The sequence below is a fragment of the Magallana gigas genome, chromosome 8 (genome assembly GCF_963853765.1).
Source record: "Magallana gigas chromosome 8, xbMagGiga1.1, whole genome shotgun sequence".
NCBI classification, from domain to species: Eukaryota; Metazoa; Mollusca; class Bivalvia; order Ostreida; family Ostreidae; genus Magallana; species Magallana gigas.
Genome location: NC_088860.1, coordinates 1,701,189 through 1,721,792, shown reverse-complemented (window position 1 = coordinate 1,721,792; position 20,604 = coordinate 1,701,189). Strand labels below are relative to the sequence as shown.

The 20,604-nt window shown below is 34.1% G+C and overlaps 1 protein-coding gene across 1 annotated transcript; it reads right to left on the bottom strand.

The window, feature by feature from the left end:
- Positions 1-828: 828 nt before the first annotated feature.
- On the bottom strand, positions 829-19,268 carry LOC117690335 (uncharacterized). The gene is made up of 5 exons (XM_066069905.1): positions 19,191-19,268; positions 18,853-19,068; positions 18,418-18,497; positions 17,454-17,824; positions 829-1,867 (listed from the first exon to the last, which is right to left on the bottom strand). The coding sequence occupies exons 1-5, from the start codon at positions 19,213-19,215 to the stop codon at positions 976-978; spliced, it is 1,584 nt and encodes a 527-aa protein (XP_065925977.1). The 5' UTR covers positions 19,216-19,268; the 3' UTR covers positions 829-975.
- Positions 19,269-20,604: the final 1,336 nt, after the last annotated feature.

Sequence of the window (20,604 nt, the reverse complement as noted above, 5' to 3'; positions counted from 1 at the left end):
TGTTTCAAGAATATTTAAACAGTTATGTAAACCCATTTTTGCTTTCAGGTAGTAATACAATATCATCATCATATAATAAAGAGTTTACATGTATAACAATAATAGAAATACAAACCTATTTAACATGTATAAAAAGAACAGAAATACAAACCTATTTTATAACAAGAATAGAAATACAAACTTATTTAGATTAGAAAAGGTGCTTTATACACAATAAAGGCACACAAAACTGCTAATGCTATTCTATTGTAAAACTTTACAAGTGATAAGTGAACATGCCGGTGCATGTGTACTAGTTTACATATGTGAAATTCACGTTATTTTCACGTGAAGAATTTCACGTGAAATTCGTGTGAGTGCTCTTTTCACGTGAAATTTACGTGAATTTTTTCACGTGAAATTCACGTGAAATTAACGTGAATTTCACGTGAGGCACAATTGCCTGTATAACTAATGATAAGATAAGAATTATTCTTTGAATAATTTGAGATGATAATTTCGGTTAAAGCGTGATTAAGTATATCATAACGCCATTGGGGCTTCATTGGATTTGACTACGCCCTAACCAACAATATCACCTCATTGTACTCAAAGAATGCTTCCGTAAAGACAATCAGCAATTTCAATTTAAAAAAATGACAAAAATGTTATTTACAGCGTATATAATAACTAAATTAAATCTTAAATCAAAGCTTTTGAATTCAGATTAAAATTAAGTATTTTGAACTTTAATGTGCATGTACATTCCCATATAAGTAAATAAATAGATGTTCACTCATACATATTGTAAATGTTTTTAGTATCTAATATGGTACTTAAATGCTGTTTTAGTGTTGTAATTAGATAAATTCGAATTGCACAATGTAAAACATGTTTTGTTGTTCGACATTAAAAGTTAAATTTACAATAAAATATTAAGCTAAAGTACAATTATTGAGAACGTAAATACAAAGATGTTTATAAATAAGACTCAAATTAATGGTTAAAAAAATCTAGATTTTGTATATCGGGTATGTTGTTTTGTAAGTTCTCGCATCCCTCAAAGAACGGAAAACAGATCACATCAGCATTGGGTATTGGTACTTTCACTTTCCCCTGTACCATAGCTAACACCTCCAAACGTTTTTCTTCCGGATCAAGAGAATGCTGAAATACCAGTGATCCCGAGTCCCCTTTCTCTGCAAAAGGTATGAAATCTCTTCCAGTGATAAAGATGACAGGACTCTGTTCAGAAAATCGTCCGATACGTTGCGTTCGAACGTCTCTCACTATTCCGGTTGTAAGCCCAGTTCTTGCACCCCTCTTGTGAACAATGTCTCCTTTTACAAGAGTTCGATCCGATATTCGAGCTGGTGAGGGAAGTTTGGAAGTATCAATGAGAAGTTTCTCGCACTTTTCGTCAACTATGGAGCGCGTGGCGTCATCAATACGAACTACTGCTATATCATCATGCAGTCTTACCATTTTATTGTTTGGTTGTTTTACTTCTTGTCCAAGCTTCACCATTGAATTTTCTATCAAAGTAAAAAAACTATCCTTTTTTTCCAATGCGTGTCGACAGGTTACAGCTACCATCAGACTATTGTTGTTTGCCTGCATCAAACTTCCCGTTGTAGCAAAACATTCATCGGTAGAGAAAGCTTCTGCTCCCATATTAACGTACACACACTTTGCTCCGTGTAGAGGTACTCCTGTTTTGCTCAATTCGGATATCGAAAGTTTGTCCTCTACAGAGATCACAAAATTTATATTTTTGAAACCTGATCCAGAGAACAAAGTCTCTAGACTCATCTTCGTGGTGTGATCAGATGCTATAATGTATAGCGTATTTCCATCATTAACACTGTAGAGGATCTTTTCAGGAAATCTGTAATTTGAAAATAAAGGTCATTTTATGAAAACAAATATTAGTGATCATTCTAGCAGATAATGTTAAACACATAGTAAATATAACAGTTTTGGTGTGTTCTGTTTAAAAATAAAAATATATGTAACATCCGGTCTTTGGTAAATTGGCAAAAAATAAAGTTTTGAATTTCTTTTTTTTTATGCGTAATATTTGATATATGTTCTCTTATAGATTTTCTTTCGTATTAAAGACAAAAAACAAAAAAACAAAAAAAAAATTACATTAGTGTTATAAATACTATATATAGAAGGGATACGCTGTTTACATTCGATCCCTGAAGACTTTTAGTTCCGCCTCACATTCGATAGCTTTTAGAATACACGAGCGCATTTTTCTCATTCAGCTGGCCATTGTATTTTGTCAAGTTCCAAAAATACACGTGGAAGGAAAAAAGGGTACCTCATTGCGCTAAAATCTAAATTCTAAAAACTATAGCAATAGACAGGTGAATTTTTCCAATTATAAACTGGTGTTGTTTACCTTGCGTGAACTTGATCAACCTTTTGATTTATAATTTATAAAGATATCGTAAATATCCTAAAACTCATTGTAAGAAAGGGGTCGTTCTTAAATGTTTAGGGATATCATCCTTTCTTTATATGGCGAATGCACACGCTATAATACAGATACCAGTTACACATTAATGCAAGGACGCAGGCAATCAGGACAATCACAAACACTTTCAGAATTGAATTTCACAACATAAATGTTGCAAATGTAAATTCTTGTTGATTCTTTATTAGTAATAATTATTGGGGGGTTTTACACGTGACGGTAATGGAGTAACACGGAGATTTATCGGCTCCGCAAAAATCCGTAAATATGTATTCATGACTTTCTAAGTACCCGGAAAAGGAGAAGAGTAGAAGAATTAGATTATTTTTGTGTATAGCACCATAGGAAAGTGTTTTGTTTGCTTGTTTTTGTTACAACTGAGTAGTCGCTCACAATGGGAGATCGGGCGGACAAGACGGGGACAGTAAACAAAGGTGAGAAAAAGTCTGTTAATAAAACCCCAGAGACTGACCAAATAAAACAAAAAGAATTGGTTCAGCCGAATTTAAAGTCGGCGCCTTCATCAGTTAGAAATTTAGTGGTCTCGGACAAAAATCCCCCCCAAAAGCCTAGAACAAGCAGTAGTGATCAAACCCCAGACGGCGATTCAGACTTTATTACAACAATACAGGATAGTTTAGCAGAAATAAAGGAAACGATGGTGAAAAAGTCTGACATTAAAATTATATAGTGACAGATATAATAACTGGGCTCAAAAACGAGTTAAAAAAAGGAAATAATTTCAGAAATAAAAAAAAGATCTCACAGAATCAGTCACTAACCATGTCAAAACAGAGTTTGAAACCAAAATAGAGAAACAATACAAAGATTTCAACTCCAAAACAAAAGAAATCGAAGAGGGGTTTAATATGGATTTCGAAAGCCTTAAAGAAAAACTACATTCACAAGCACGAGACATCAGAATCCTTCAAAACTCTCTTAAATACTGCCAAATAAAATCTGAATCTGCTATTGTCCTTTCAAATCAGAATCAGCAATATTCACAAAAAAAACAACATTAAGTTTGTGAACTGGGCCGAAAAAACTAGCGAAAATCTGCACCATGATCTCTGCCACATTCTCAAGAATGCGATCAACCTTGACCTAAATCCTACCGATATTCTCGAAATCCACCGTATACGGAACGGAAACCAGAGAGGACCCAGACCAGTGATTGCTAAATTTCGAAATTCCGAAAGTAAATTGAAGATTATTCGTAACAGGTCCAACAGCGAAATCAAAAAAGTGTTTACAATGCACGACCATTTGACACCAGCAAACGCCAAACTCATACGTGATTTAAACAACGATGAACGTATCCAGACCGCATGGTATTATAACGGAAAGGTATTTGCGCTTGACGAAGAGGGACACCGGTACAAATTTGACATCATGGACACAGTAAGTGATAAGTTGAAAAAACGGTAATAGCGGAGTCATTGTAAAATCAATTACCTCGGGATCGGTTTGACAAACTGAAAGTAGATCGGGATCGGCTTTACCGGAAGTGACATTTACTGTTTACCTGTATGTGAGATGCCAGTGTGTGAGAGGAAATTAAAGCTAGGTGCGAAAGATTACTGTGTATATGTTATTCAATCAGGTAGGGAGTTGCTTGTCTTGTTAATATTTACTGTAAATAATAGGTGATACCTTAAAGATTGCAACGATTAACTGCCAGGGTTTATCTACAATATCAAAGCGTATGGATGTTTTTGAATTTTATAGAAAAAAAGGTTATTCGATTTTATGTTTACAGGACACAATTTTTAACGGAAAGTGAACCTATTATTGAATCACAGTGGGGATATCAGTGTACTTTTAACTCTTATAAGTCTAATGCGCGTGGGGTATGCATATTGTTTAATAATAATTTTGAGTTTCATATCCACAATATTAAAAAGGACGGGGAAGGTAATCTCCTTGCTGTTGATCTTACCATAGAAGACACCAGGGTTACTCTTGTTAATATATTTGGTCCAAACTCTGACCAGCCAGGTTTTTATGAAAATATTAGAAATATATTTTTAGAATTGGATAATGTGTAGTTTATTTTATGTGGAGATTTCAATCTTGTTCTCAATCCAGATATAGATACCTACAACTATAAGTATATAAACAATCCAAAGGCTAGAGAATTTTTTTTAGAAATTATGGATGATTTGCAGATAGTGGATTACTACAGGGTCTTAAACCCAGGTAAGAAAAATATATACATGGAGAAAAAAAAACACCTTTAAAGCAAAGTCGCCTTGATTATATTTTGATTTCAAATAGTCTGTCTAATATAGTAGAAAATTTTGATATTAAATCAGGCTACAGATCTGACCATTCTATTGTTATTTTAGAACTAAAGTTTAACCCTTTTGAAAGAGGTAGGGGGCTTTGGAAATTTAATAATAGTTTACTGACTGACATGGTTTTCATTGATAAGGTTAATGAAACTATAGATAGAGTAAAGAGTCAGTATGCATACAATTCTGATATTCATACATTTATCAGGAAGGATATGGACGACAGTATACTCCTAGAGGTGCTTCTCATGGAAATAAGGGGTGTTTCTATTTCATACTCATCTCATAAGAAAAAGGAGAGAAGATTGAAATCTCCCTAGTTAAGAAAATAACATCCTTAGAATCTCAAGAACACATTAATTTTGAACTAATAGAACAAGAAAAAATCAAATCTTGAAAATTTAAGAAAACACAAACTTCAAGGCCATTTCATAAGATCTCGAGCAAGATGGATCGAGCAGAGAGAAAAACCAACAAAATATTTACTTAATTTGGAGTCTCGGAATTTTCTGAACAAAACTATCAAAAAGTAGAACTTGAAGAAGGGGAAATTATACACAAGCAATCGAATATATTGAATCACGTCAAAGAATTCTATGAAAAACTATATACATGTGCTGATTCAGATTTAATAAATATTAACCTTGAAGAAATTATTACAGTAGAAATTCCTAAGTTTGAACCAGATACAGTACAGGCAACGCGGATCCCGTATTGGCCCGCGTTACCGTCACGGTATTTTTATCGTTCCCGCGATACACCATCGCGGTTTTTGATCGCGGTATGGATTGCGACCGTGATGACACCGCGACGGTGTGATTTACCGTTATTCCTGCTGCTGCTTGTTGTTGTTACTTTACCTGTACTGTACATTACAGGCAATGCGGGTCGCGTAAATCCACGTGAAATATGCGACTTCTGATTTAAGCATAACAGCTGCATTGTAAATAAATTGTGGTCCATATTATCATAAATTTAATAAATTATATTTATGAAATAGAATTTGATGATATCGAAAACTACATTCGAATTACAACATAACATGATTATTACGCTGTTAAATTTTGTGATGTGTAAATAAAAACACATATCTTTGTATTTGACGTGCTTATTTCAGTTATTATTTCTATTAGTTGATAATCCTGTTTTTATAACAATCTTAAAATTAAATATTTTCATTAGATGAACTCGTATCAATGCAGAGCAATTTCATCTTCTCATTTTATAAGTTGACACGCATAGCGCCGTAAACTGTCAATACATGTGTATGTTTTAAATTGAGAAATGAACAAATGTCGGGAATCAACTAACAAATCTATTTTTCCATTCAATAATAAAATTATCATTCATATATCAAGTTGGTGCTGCGTTAAAGCACATGGAATCATAACGTGTTATCAGTATGCGTTTCCTGTGTATACATAAAAAGTTTAAGTCACGATCATTTTCTGTGTATACATGTAGTGATTAACAAACTCAGGGTAGAACACGACATGCCCTTGAGGGTTTTCACGCCTATTTACGACAAAAGAAAAAGTCTATATCGCGTACGGCTTCGTCTAATCGCACACCACCTTGCAGGAGAGAGAGAGAGAGAGAGAGAGAGAGAGAGAGAGAGAGAGAGAGAGAGAGAGAGAGAGAGGGGGGGCGTTTAGGCGTAATTTAACGTACACTTATGTGAAATATACTAATATCCAATACTAAATATTCATAACATTAGTATTCATAAAAGAATATGGTACACTGTGATTGAATCCATCATGCAATTTCAAATTTGAGTCCACGTGCTGCACCTGTCAATCAAATCAGCCCGCTAACTCTACCACGTGTTTCCTCCATGATAAAGTTTCGTTCTATTAGTTTTATTTTTAATAAAGAAAATAAGAAGTATGTTAAACAGTTAATTTTCTTTACAATGTTCGTGATGCATGATATACTGTGTTTGGAAAGTTTAATTCGTTGTGTTTTTTCTCTATCTCTCGTTTAGTTTATAATAGCGGTTTTTTTGCAGGAAGGAACATCTTCAACACGTTTAGCGGTTAAAGAACGGAGTAAAATGAATCAATTATTTGATATAACTATTATTAAAATTGTTTGATGTAAAATTCTTTTTGGTCAATCGTTACACAGATTATATACCTGCCTCATTCCTGTGTATTCTGTGCGTTCAAGCGTAGAGTGATTTCCTGTCAGTGCGACGGTTTCACACCTTTGTGTAAAACAATTGGGACTAAAGTTAACTTCGACAGTCATAAAGCGGTGGGGGGGGGGGGGGGGGTAAAGTTACGATAACAGGAAACGTGTTTACATATTTGTACTAGCTTTCAATAACATTACATGTACATGCACACAGAAAATGATATCAATACATTTACTGAAATGTTTAAATGTATTTTTATCGGCATATCAACAGCAAAACTTTCAAAACATGTTCTTAATTTCTTTGAAATGTGTAAGAACATAAGAACGGTTTAACAACATTTCCTTCTCAAAATAAATTATCTAGTTATTCTGTTAAGAGAGAGAGAGAGGGGGGGGGGGGGGGGGCTCGGTCGCGAGCGAACGCTAACCTCCGGCACGGCGGGTAGCTGGTACACCATCACGACACCATGACATGGGATACCCACAATATCTTTCGATTACATAATTTTATGCAACTCTGTGTATCTCTATGGCTCCTTACTCTCAATTTGTAATAATTCAGTTCAGAGAGATACACGTTAATTTGATTTTTGGCATTACAATGGGGCGTATTCGAAGGTGGCAAAGAAGTTGATGAGAAAGGAGAGGCTGGTATAGACACTCGGTACATGTATCTTCCATCTCTCGCAGCTTGGCCCTCATGTCCTGCTCACGTCCAGCATGCAAGACCACAGCTCGATCGACTTCCTCAGGCCGGCCCCACTGAACGTCATACTCATTTCCACACTGAATATTCAAGTCAGACTGAGACTTGAAGAACACACGGCTTCGCACTTAAAGATTGTCGTCGCAAACGAAACGCACTAGAAAGTGGGAATCCTCGCGCAATGACAAACGACGAGCCATACATGTACCTAAAGTAACGCAACACAAATTCACTAAAACGTGAATTCACAAAAAATGTTCTTTACACGCAGAAGACCTTGTAAGAAATGAACGGAACGTGCTAAAAATACCGGGTTGGTAATTTTATAGGAAGCCCTAATTTTTAATCACTTGCTTATCATTAGTTGACACGCATGGACTTCAACAACAAACAATACAGATATAGGCGGACCAATTAATTGTTAAGAAAACACAATTACTCTGCGTACACATTTATGATTTTATTGGCAATTAAAATCATTTCATGATCATTTTTAATTTAACGACCTTTTTAAAATATGATAATGGATTCGAAAATATTTTATTTGCAATTGCTGCATAAGTATCAAATTAAATACGTTTATAATTTATTTAATAGCTATGAAATAAAAAAAAAATAGTAAAAAAGACTCCAAGTATTTCGATTATAATCTCTGTCAAAATCTGGTTAAATATCGTCATTAAATATAAAGAAACATGCAATTTATTTGTCAATCGGGGAGATAACTCCCGCTTGTATACGATACTTTTCCATCGATAATTTTACCGTGGCGGGGACAGGTAGATGATGAGTTTACCGTGATGGGAACGCGGTATACCTGTCTCACCTGGCCGATCACCTCGATGTGTTTATACCGTGACGGGGCGCGGGAAACACGGGATCCGCGTTGCCTGTACTGTATATCTAGCTCGTTAGAAGCTGAGATCTCTGAAAAAGAAGTTCTTGAGGTTCTAAAAAATATGAAAAATAATAAATCACCAGGTAGTGATGGTTTTACGGTTGAATTCTTTAAATTCTTTTGGAAGGATCTAAAACTTTTTATCTTAAATGCAATCAACCTTATTTTTCTGAAAAAGGAGCTTCCTATTTCCCAGAGATTGGGAATTATACCATGTTTACCAAAATGTGACAAACCAAGACAGTATTTGAAAAACTGGAGACCCATCACTCTTCTGAATGTTCTTTATAAGCTTATATCAGGATGTATTAGTTATCGAATAAAGTCTACACTAGACTATATCATATCTGATACACAAACAGGCTTTCTTAAAGGAAGATATATTGGAGAAAATACTAGAATTATTTATGATTTAATGTCATTCACTGAAAATGAAAACATACCAGGTCTTTTAGTTCTTATTGACTTTGAGAAAGCCTTCGATTCTGTTTCATGGTCCATTATATACAAAGCTCTAGAATACTTTGGATTTGGAAATAACATAATTGGATAAAGATTCTAAACAAAGATTTTAAGGCTTCTGTTTTACAATGTGGCTTCCTGTCAGAACAGTTCAAAATCCAAAGAGGATGTAGACAGGGTCACCCAGTAGCTCCTTACTTATTTTTTATATGTGCAGAAATTTTAGCTATTCTCATAAAACAAAACTTTGATATTAGAGGTATAATTGTTAATGGCAATGAACATAAGATTTCTCAGTATGCAGATGATACTTCACTCATCTTAGATGGTTCACCAATGTCACTTTTCGCAGCTCTTGATACTTTAGAATTTTTTTTCACACATTTCAGGTTTGAAGATAAACAGCTCTAAAATTGTATGGATAGGTTCTAAAAAAAATTCTAAGGAAGTTTTTCACCATTCACGTTGGAAACTCGATTGGGGCTTCACTTCTTTTAATTTACTTGGAATAGAATTTTCTGTTGACTTAGATAAAATAACATCACTAAATTACAACAAACAACTGCCAAAAGTTTTTTCTCTAATTCAACAATGGAGGAGGAGAATTTTAACTCCCATTGGTCGCATCACTGTTGTAAAAAGTTTGATTATTCCAAAACTTAACCACCTGTTTATTTCAATTCCAAATCCAATACAAGATGTCATTCTATCTCTTAGTAAGAGCCTGTTCGAATTCATTTGGAATTCAAAGTGTGATAAAGTTAAGAGAGAAATTGTTACTCTCGATTACCTAAAGGGTGGTTTAAAAATGGTTAACATTTCTAACTTCATGGCATCTCTTAAATGTTCATGGATTAAGAAATTAACTCAAGACTACAAACTGTGGATGGACTTTTTTTTATCAATAAATGGCAATGATTATGCAAAAAAACTGATTGATTTTGGTGATGATTTTCTATCATGCATGGTTGTTCAAAGAAACAATATTTTTTGGCAAGATGTTTTAATTCTTGGCTCTGCTATACTAAGAAAATGATTAAAAGCTCATTAAATACCAAGAATGTTTTCAATATTCCTGTGTGGTACAACCCAAATATAAAAATTGCATGTAAATATGTATTTATCAAAGATTGGTATATAAAAGGGGTTAAAATCATTGGAGATTTTTTGAATGAAAATGGAAACATATTGTCAAGAATAGATTTTACTGAAAGTTTCCATTTTTCATATATACCTCCAATGTTATATAATAGTGTTATATGTGCAATATCAAAATACTTGACATATTTGTCTATTGATAAGTCTACTTTGAAGAGAGACTGCACTACATTTATGCCATTTTATTATGAGTCTATTTTTTTGAAAGAAAAAGTAACAAAGCATATATACATATGTTTAACCTTTAATGATTGTGTACCTACAGCTATCAACAAATGGAATGCTGAGCTATGTGATATTTTGCCAAATGATCTATGTGTACAGGATGTGTTTAAAATATGTTTTAGAACTACCAATGATTCAACTATTAATTGGTTACAATATAGAATTCTCCATTGAATTCTTCCTGTTAAAAATTATCTTAAGAAAATCAGAATTACTACCTCTGACTGCTGTACTTTCTGTAATGATATGCCTGAAACTATAAAACATGTTTTTGTAACTTGCAAGAAAATCCAGCCTCTATTGAATGCACTTAGTATACTTATATATGAGAAATGCAACAAAAATGTTAGTTTTGATGTTTGTAATGTATTTTTTGGTGTTTTTCGCCTTGTTTGGGAGAACAGAATTCTAAACTTTGTAATCCTATATACAAAACAATATATATTTTTATGTTTAAAACAAAGTAAGACGTCAATTTTTTTAGGGCTTTTACACTATTTAAATCAAAGATACAAGACTGAAAATTATATTTATATTCAGAAATCAGAAATTGATGAATTTGAAAAAGCATGGTCTCCTTGGAATGATTTTATTAATCATCTGGCAGTTTAGAATTAACATGTGTACAACAATGCATCAATTTAATATTTTTATGTTTTTTTGTTTTTTGGTATTCTGTTGTTGTTTTTTTCTTTCTTTGGTTTGTTTGTCTGGGGTTTTTTTTCACATGGATTGCAGTTTTACTGCATAGGCATAACTATCACAAGCAACTACCCTACTCTTTATTTTATATTACAATATGGGATGAAAATGTGAGTATGTGAGAAGTGAGAGAGTGAATATTTCATAAAATGATTTATATATTTAACCTTTGTTTTTTTTTTTTAAATTCATATTGCTTTTTTTTAAATGTGCGTTATCAAAGCCTTTGTTTAGGAAAGTCTTAAATGAAAGTATGAATAAAGTAATGTATTTATTAATTTTAAAGCATTTTATGTATTCATCTAGACATTTTGTAAAGGAACACTATTAATATCACATGCATAACTTTTCTTTTAAGCTTGAAGAACTCTTGTTTATTTCTATAAATTTGCTATATTCTACTATTCCAGCTTATTATCTTAAATGTAAATTTTGAATTATCAAGAAAAAATCATTGCCACGCCCATTTATTACATAATAAGGGATTTTTAGGGGCCAAAGTACTTAAACTTTGACGCAAGAAGGAGACATATTTTGTTTAGCATTGTAGAAAAGAAAATGCTTACATTAATGATTCTAATCGATTCCATTAATCAAAACACCAATGTCTATCCCCATAAAGGATCTAGAGGGCTGGCCACTTAAATATTTAATTATTTGTATCTCAAAAATGAACAACAATTTAAAAATGTTCGTATTCTTAAGACCTTTCAAAGAAATCAAGAAAAAGTGACTGGCCCCTTTATTTAGACGGCCAAGACACTCGCTAACGCTATTATACATGTAGATAACTTAAAAACGATAAGATTTTGTAATTCTTTATAGAAGAAAAGTTGTTGATCGTCACAATATATATCAGGTTAAAATCATTGCCAAGTCAATTTATTACATAATTAGGTATTTTTATGGGCGAAAGTACTTAAACTTTGACGCAATATATCTAGAAAAGGAGACATATTTTGTTAAGCATTGTAGAAGAGAAAATGTCTGCATTAATGATTCTAATTGACTCCACTAATCAATAGACCACTGTCTGCCCAAATTAAGGATCAAGAGGCTGGCCCCTAAACTATTCAATTATTTGTATCTAAAAAATGAATAACAATTTCAGCTTGGTGTAAGAACAAAACATGTAGGTATTCTTAAGACCTTTTCAAAGAAATCAAGAAAAAGGGGCTGACTCCTTCATTTAGGGCCAAGACACTCGTAAACTCTCTTACACATAACTTAAAACCGATCAAATTTTTGTAATGCATTATAGAAGCAAAGTTGTTGATCGTAACATTATCAGTTTGTAAAACTCATTGCCACACCCATTTATGACGTTATTAGTTATTAGGGATTAGGGAAATAAAATCTTAAATCTTTAATGTGCTGCATGTGAAAAAGCAAAACACTTTGTTAAGCATTGTGATGGATATTGACAGTCGTATACATTATCTGAAAGCGAGGGGGTTGAAGGTGAATTCTAAAATTTCATTTATATTTTAATCTTATTGTTAAAAAAATTGAACGGAAGACCTACTCGTTACTCATAACGAGATCGATCTAGTTAAATATATGGTTGTAGAATGTTCTAATGAATAAAATACAATCAAACGATTAAAACAAGTGAAGAATAAATTGTAGTGACTGCCCGAATAACAGATTGTGTAACAATTAAACCAATTTTCAATATGTCTAAAAGACAATTATAGATACTCTTCAAGACAAACGAGTAAACTTTTCAAGAACACACATATTTTCTAACATTACTTCCTAATGATAAATAAACATATCACGGGTGTTTCTTTTTCTATCCATGAGTAACAAAGGCACGGCTATGTAGAGCATCTCCTCGAATTATTGTAGGAGAAAATGCATTATTTTGAAAAATACATGTATATGTATCAGACCAGAAAAAAAATGACAAAAGTATTCATATTCTTAAAACCACATGGAATTCGTAATATATCTTTGATCCCTATTCCCAGGATTTGTTGGGGGAGGGGTTACAATTCCGTGGTTAGACAGTTTTCCTATTCATAGAAGAAACTCAAAAAATATGCTTTAAATGTTAATAATTTCGCTTCATATATTGTCATTCTTTATTATATAACATACATAAACGATTTGTATATAATATATAAAAATTATAGACAAAGGATAGGTTTGCGGCGAGAAATATTCGCGACGACAAGGCTCTGGCTAACCTCGCGAAAATTTATCGCACGCGAATAAAAGTTGGTTTACAGTATTTTGAATTTTGCTAATAAGCTGAAAATGCCCCCCCCCCCCCCCACACACACACACACACACACACTCTGACTGTTCGACGCTTATATTGTTTGATGTTAATGTTTGCAAACATCATCACATAGAAGTAGGTAGGTGAAGGGGGCCCGCGTAGAGGGAGTATAACGTTTCCCATAGCTCCAGTTCTATACTTTAAGTACAAAAAAGACTTGCATGCCTTTAAAAATCATTCTTTTAATAATATTCAGTTTCATGTATAATGTACACAAAATGAATTAAGTTCATTGGTGCAAGGTTACATGAAACAGGAAATGAAAGTAAATTTACTAAACTAGACCCATACATTTAATCTTCTATGGCAAGGTAAAATTGTTAACAAACGTTGCACGACCAATGCAATAGGTTACCAAAGTAATCTAAGAACAATACATGTTCACTATGTGCCCCATCCCCATAAATTAAAAGCTTCCACCCGTGTCCAATAGGCACAGTAATTCAAAGTTTAAGAAGATGGCATTATGGACATAAAAACTGCACTTAATTTATCTTCAACAAATTTGATACTGCAAAAAACTTTTATATATTGTCGTTGTGTGGCCATATTGGATATACCCAAGGGCCTTACTTCTGACCCAGTGACAATGAACTTCACAATTTAGATTATAGGCTTTAATATAGCATGCATTTTTCCTTGTTACATATCGGATTAGAGAAGAAGATTTGATACACGTTCTTTATATAGCTACATTGGCCCTGCGAAAGGTCCTGGACCCCTGAATTATACAATTTTGGTAAGGGGCTTCATCGACATCATAAGCATGAAATTTGGTGTTTTACCCAAAGATGTGGGAGTAGAGAGGATGTTTGAAAAATTTGGCACCTTTTGCATATTTGGCCCCGCCCGTTAGGCCCCGAATGAAATTCTACATAAGGTCATCTTAGTTATTCAGGTGATTGAAAATATACAGACATACGTACAATTGGCAACTAATATTATAAAAATTTCTTGGGTTTCTGCAGAAAAAAATCAACTACAAACATTTACGTTCCGTCATAATGACCTTTCATCGTTTAAAATAAGCTAAAATATCGATTAAACTTGAGTTTTATTCTATCTTTTGTAATAGATTTATTCTATTAAAAATACTTAAATACCGAAATTATATATTGTTGAAGTGTATTGGGGGGGGGGGGGGGGTAACTTCCGCTTTATTTTTATCAGGCTCGGCGTCCTTTTCGCGGGCTTCTGTCTCTTTCCCGGGATCTCGCTAGAGAAGTCACGAGAAGGTCTGCTGGTGATTGTGTTTGCTATTTGTGGTATTTGTCTAAATAATATACCTTGTTTTATACATAATTGATTGTTTACATATTTATTGACCGATGAAATTACTTCATTGGCGTTGCTGGTAGGATTTATGGCGTTTGGACCAGCGCGGTGCCTAGAGGACATCGCGCGGTTCGGCCATGTCGACATTTTGTTAATTATTTTTTTTAAAGTTTCAATGTAAAGCTTTATTGTGTGCTTTTTCAAATTTAAATTAGCTTATTTGTGTGTATTTAGCTGTTGTGTAGTTGGTATTTCGGTATACTTACTGTTGTGAACACACGTGATTTTTGACTGGGGATAAAATGGCAGAAGGGCATGGGTCATTTGGTCTGGGCAGGGATGGACCTCGAGTGACGAGTGGCATGGGTGTCCCGGGAGGCAAGGGAGCTAAGCCGGCTGGCTCAAGGGAGGGACATGGGTGCTATAGAAGGCCATGTACCTGACAGATTCGACCAGCTCTTTGGGTTTGTCATGCCTTTTAGGCCTCCAGTACACAGTACTCCCCACGCCCGGGTAGTTGATGATACTACTACTGTGGTAGGGGAGGTAGACATGTTCCTTACCCAGGGGGCGAGTTGGGATGGGGTCACGGAAAAAAGGTGTCAAGAACAGTAGGGCCTGGCCACTCACGGGCCATGGGATCTGCCAGGGGGACCAAGGTGTTTCGAAGTTGCAGGCACGGGTGAAAACTATAGAGTCCCAGCTAGCCCATATAATACAACTGTTGTTGGGGATGTCAGGGTCCTTAGGGGTTTCTCAGGGGGCAAGCCCTAGAGATAATGCACCACGACCACGTATAGAACCTCTGGCAACGGTATGGTTGAGCGGTATAACCGCACCCTGATGGACACAGTCCGTTGTTACGTAGACAATCAGGTTAAGTCTTGGGACAAGCATCTGGATATCTTAGCGGGTGCATTACAGTATGCGGTAAATAGACACACTGGATAAACCCCAAAATCGCCTAATCCTAGGACGCAAAGTGAATGGTCCCGCAACTCTGCAGTTAAGGCCTCGCCCGGGGGAATCAGATCAAAAAGGGGGGGGGGGGGGGAGGTTGACACATATGTGGCGAATTTAGAAAAATCGCTAAGGGAGTCTCACGAGTTGGCAAGAGCAAAACTGTGCACTGTTTTTCTGCATTACGACAAGCTAAAAATCTGTCAGGCACGCGAACTTTTAAAGTGGATACGCGACTATCAGGCCCGTACGTGCGTCATCGCTGAACCCGCAGGGGACGAACCGAAAAAGGCGCAACAAGACAAAAACAACGAACGTTACAAAGGGTCCGTGGTACATGTACCGAAGACCGGTAATCAGATTAATGCGCCGTTCATAGGGACTCGGAGCCGGACTTGGGTTGTCCCGGAAACATCGCAGCCGCTTCAGGCGCCGGAGAGCCAAGGGCGCAAGAGACGAGGTGGGTGGCAAACGCAAACGATATGAGTATTGTGTGTGTAAAACCAGAACTCTCGCTGGTCTTTTGGTACAATGTGACCAGTGTAAAGATTGCTTTCACCCCGACTGTGTGGGTAGGGGAGACGATGAGATCAGGGATTTGCCAACTTACCCCTGCCCTGACTGCACACTAGAAGAAGCGTAGTCTTCGGGGTCTAGAGAGCTAAATAAGGGTGCAGATCTTTAGCATTAAGGTTAGGTGTATGGCCCTCACTCAGGGGTAGGCTCCAGGAGAGTTACCCCGGGGCTTATAGAGTATTTGTACCGCTAAATGACGGAGAGCCGCCAGGTCAGTTTGGCGGGGCTGGCGGAAAAGGTTAACATAACTTTGATGCTCTGTTTGACCAACAGTTAAGGGACTCTCCGGTGCCGTGATCCAGGAATGTTATGTGGAGAAAGTAGAGCCGAGATCTCGACAGGACGGGAATTGGAGAGGCCATCCTGGACTTTTCTTATGAACCGTGTTAATTGTCTTGTATACTGTTATGTTTAATGTGTGTATTGTATAATGTTTATTTTTGTAACTTCCGCGGTTTCTCTAGTCGGAATTTGGGACATTCCTTCACAAAATGGGAGAATGTAGTGTATTTGGGAAGAGGGGTTAACTTCCGCTTTATTTTTATCGGGCTTGGCGTCCTTTTCGGCTTCTGTCTCTTTTTTCCCGGGATCTCGCTAGAGAAGCCATGAGAAGGTCAGTTGCGATTGTGTTTGCTATTTGTGTGCGTTGTCTAAATAATATACCTTATTTTATACATAAGTGATTGTTTACTTATTTATTGACCGCGGAGATCACTTCAATGTCAATATCTACGACAAAGTATATGTCACTTTATTCTTAAATATACTTTAGTTATACTTTAAGTTACTGAATTTCTTGTAAAACGAAACTTTTTTGTGTAAATTTATTATGTGACAGTGGATACGTTTCGACCAAATATGATAAACCACGTGTATTTTTATTGTTTTAAATGTTTCCATATATATATATATATATATATATATATATAATCATAATTCGATCAGACTGCAAATGTTTTCTCTATCCCTGGCTATTCAGGCAGTTATGTACAAAGGACTAATATATATATATATATATATATATATATATATATATATATATATATATATATATATATATATAATTTTGCTTTTTGTTCTACTTGAATTATTTGTATTTACTAGATATGATGTACATCAATGTTTATATGTTTTGATCTGGATATAATCATATTCTGATCAATATAGTTTTCAACACATTTGTGAATTTGTTTGATGTGTAGGTAGGAGAATGAGGAGGCATAAATATATATTATGGAAAGGATCCAGTGATACGTACATGCACTTGTGTAATATTGCGTGAATTCTGCATCAAAGTTACAAACCTCTGAAGTATATTGTCGATCTCGTTGTTTTCCGTTTCCACAAATCCAACTAAAGGTTCTGGATAGCATTCTGCTTGTTTAAGTCGTTTTAAAATGGCATTTACCTCCAACAGACTTAAATCGACTTTATGAGTATGAGAATGGTCAAGTAATATTTCTTTGGTTCCTACTAGATAAGATGATAGGATTTGTTCTAAAGTACATGTAATTCTTTGCACAATTTCTGAGCGTCTTTTGATAACAACCTCAACTCTACTTATTCCAAGTGTCATAATTTTTTCAATAATATTTTTCTTGTCCTTTGAACATTCCATCTCCATCACAACTAACACATATCCATGCCCATGCTTTAACGGTAATATGCGATCCAGCTGAAACAAATTTCAGTTCATTTTGATTGAAACAGAGTTTGAAAAAAATATTAATAATATGTTTTAGAACATACTTCAATCATCTTAAACATTATATGATGATAATTCATAAATAATGCTTAGTATATCACGGGTCAACAAGCAAAACTAGGCGATGTTTCTATTGCATTTGTAAATGCATATATTTATTATAAAAAAAATATTTGCATGTGAGTGTTTTGTCCTTTTATGTCATTCCATTTCTAAACAATTGAAAACTTGTAAAAAATATATTATAAAAAAGTCAGTTATTCATTTAAGTTTTGTTTTTATCGAGAGATAAGTCAAAAACTTACAAAAATACTAAATTTGTTCATATTTTAATATCACATGATAACAATTGACATGGTATCCCTACCTAATATATTCATCAATTGAAAAAACCCCTAAACGTTGTAAATATTTGCATTAAAATGATGTTAAGTGATTGATTTAAGAAATAAAGAGACGTTTAAAGTTATGTATTCTGCCTTTTAATTTGGTACTGAAAAGCAGTTACCATTATGTTTTTTTTTTTAAATAATCATATGTAAAATCATATTATTATGTTTTACCTTTTCAATATCTTCGCCCATTTTCGTTAAGTTATCAGTAAAAAAATAAACAATCAGGAAAGCAGTATGATTTCGTGCTTCTGAAAATAAACCAATACATTTAAAATTATACAATATAACTAGCTTTATCTCATTTTCTTAAAGTTGTGTATCTTATTCTTTGTTAAAACATTTTTCTGAATGCAGAAGTACTACTAGATATTTTTCTAAAAATTACCCACTTAAAATCGAGTACTGTAAAACAATTTTATAAATGTTAGCTATCTTTGACAATAATATTTAGTGTAGCATGCAAGCTGTTATCAAATTTTGAAATATACAGTGACTACTTGCTCGCTATAACTTAAAGAACACGGAGAAGTTTTCAAACGGTTATTTGCGATAAAAAGCGTTCAATATCCGAGTGAGAGTATTTTATTTATCCAAGGATAAAACCTTTTTGTAGATCCTTTATGTCTAGTCTTTCACTTAGTGCAGTTTCTCCGAACAGCATTCTGTTATCTTCGTCGGTGATGATTCCTCCGATGATGATAAAACAACTCTCTAAACGATATCCAGTGAATAATATATCCTTTGGAAGTCCTTCCACATACCAGTCAACTAAAGAGCGATGGTAGGTAAAACGCGGTAGACAGCTTGCATCGTGCAAAACTATAAAAGAAGGATATGATACAAAAGATATGATGCAGTTTGAAAAATTGATAAAATCTGATAAAATAAAATAAAAACCAAACAATTTTATTTGGAGTGATTTTCTGGACAATAAAACTTACTTTGAAAATATGTTTCCCTTTCCATTTCCGTTTGGTATAGCTTTTCCTTGGGGACATTTGTAATTACCTATTTAAAACATTTGAACATTCAGTTGATATAAATCCCATCTATTTAGGATGAACTTGTGAATTTGTTAATTTACACTTGAAGTCAAACAATTTAGACACACTAGATAGTGTCATCTCGCCCTCTAATTTCGACGTCAGAATAGCATTCAATTACAAATCGATGAACGAGGCCAAGTACAAATACGTGTGCGTTTGCCGTTGCACATCTGTTTAATTTCATGCAGCCGTAGGGGCAATGTTATAACATTCTTTCTAACTGTGTTAATATTTAATAAATTTAATAAGGGAAAATGCTAAAATGGCGCCTACGCGGTATTTGAAACTATGCATAAAGCAAATAAAATAAACCCCGATTAGTTCATTTATTCGAAGAGGTGATAATTTTTAAAAATAAAAATTTATTGACAGGGCATTAAGAAAAACGTTTTAGCATTTCGTTAAATATAAATTTTTTAAGCCAATTTATTGAAGAATATGGGATTTTTTTTTAATAGAAAAAATAAAATACGAAACTATCATGGACCAAACCTTGAGGTAAACATTTTTTAAATTGTTCATCTTTGGGTGACTTTTTACAAAAGTGATCATATATAATTGATAGAAAAAGAAATCCCTAGCAGAAATAGAAAAAAATATGGGGAACGGGAAAATTAAGTGCTTTTCCAACAAATACCCATAGAGTTTCAGAGTAACAAATGTTAAATATTGAGACTTCACCATTCTCAGCACTGTTAAGGCTTGCTATGAAAGTATCAGCAGATTTGAACGTTCATAAAACGATGCATCATTTTTTTCAAATAATGTATGTAAAGTCATTTTATTTTGATATAAATGTGATATTAAATGAAACAGTACAGTAAATGCTACTTTGCATGACACTTAGTGTGGTCACCTGAATTGTGGTCCTCTGAATTGATAGTCACGTGACATTTGTTGATAATTCTCCCAAATGGAGGTCATAAACAAATTTCAATATTACAAGCGCATACCCTAATTTGCATTTAAAATTGAAAAGCTAATTAAATTTTACTTTTCTGGTATATTCTGAAAAGCGTTGCTGCTTTGTATAGATGTTATCTTTTAGTAGAATAAATATCAAAGAAATGAGCTCCGGTTGGATTTTATATGACCTTCGTTTTAATATTTACGTATTTATTAATTCATTCTATAGATTTCATCGAAGCAGCACCACTTTTTGATAAATTAAACATTCCCTGAATTTATATCCAAAGATCTTAATAATCTGTTCAGCATATGCCCTTGTAAAAAGCAAATTTAGGATATGCTTCCCAGTGTCAAACATCTAGAATTTGTACATTAAATACTCTAGAAAAGAAATAATACA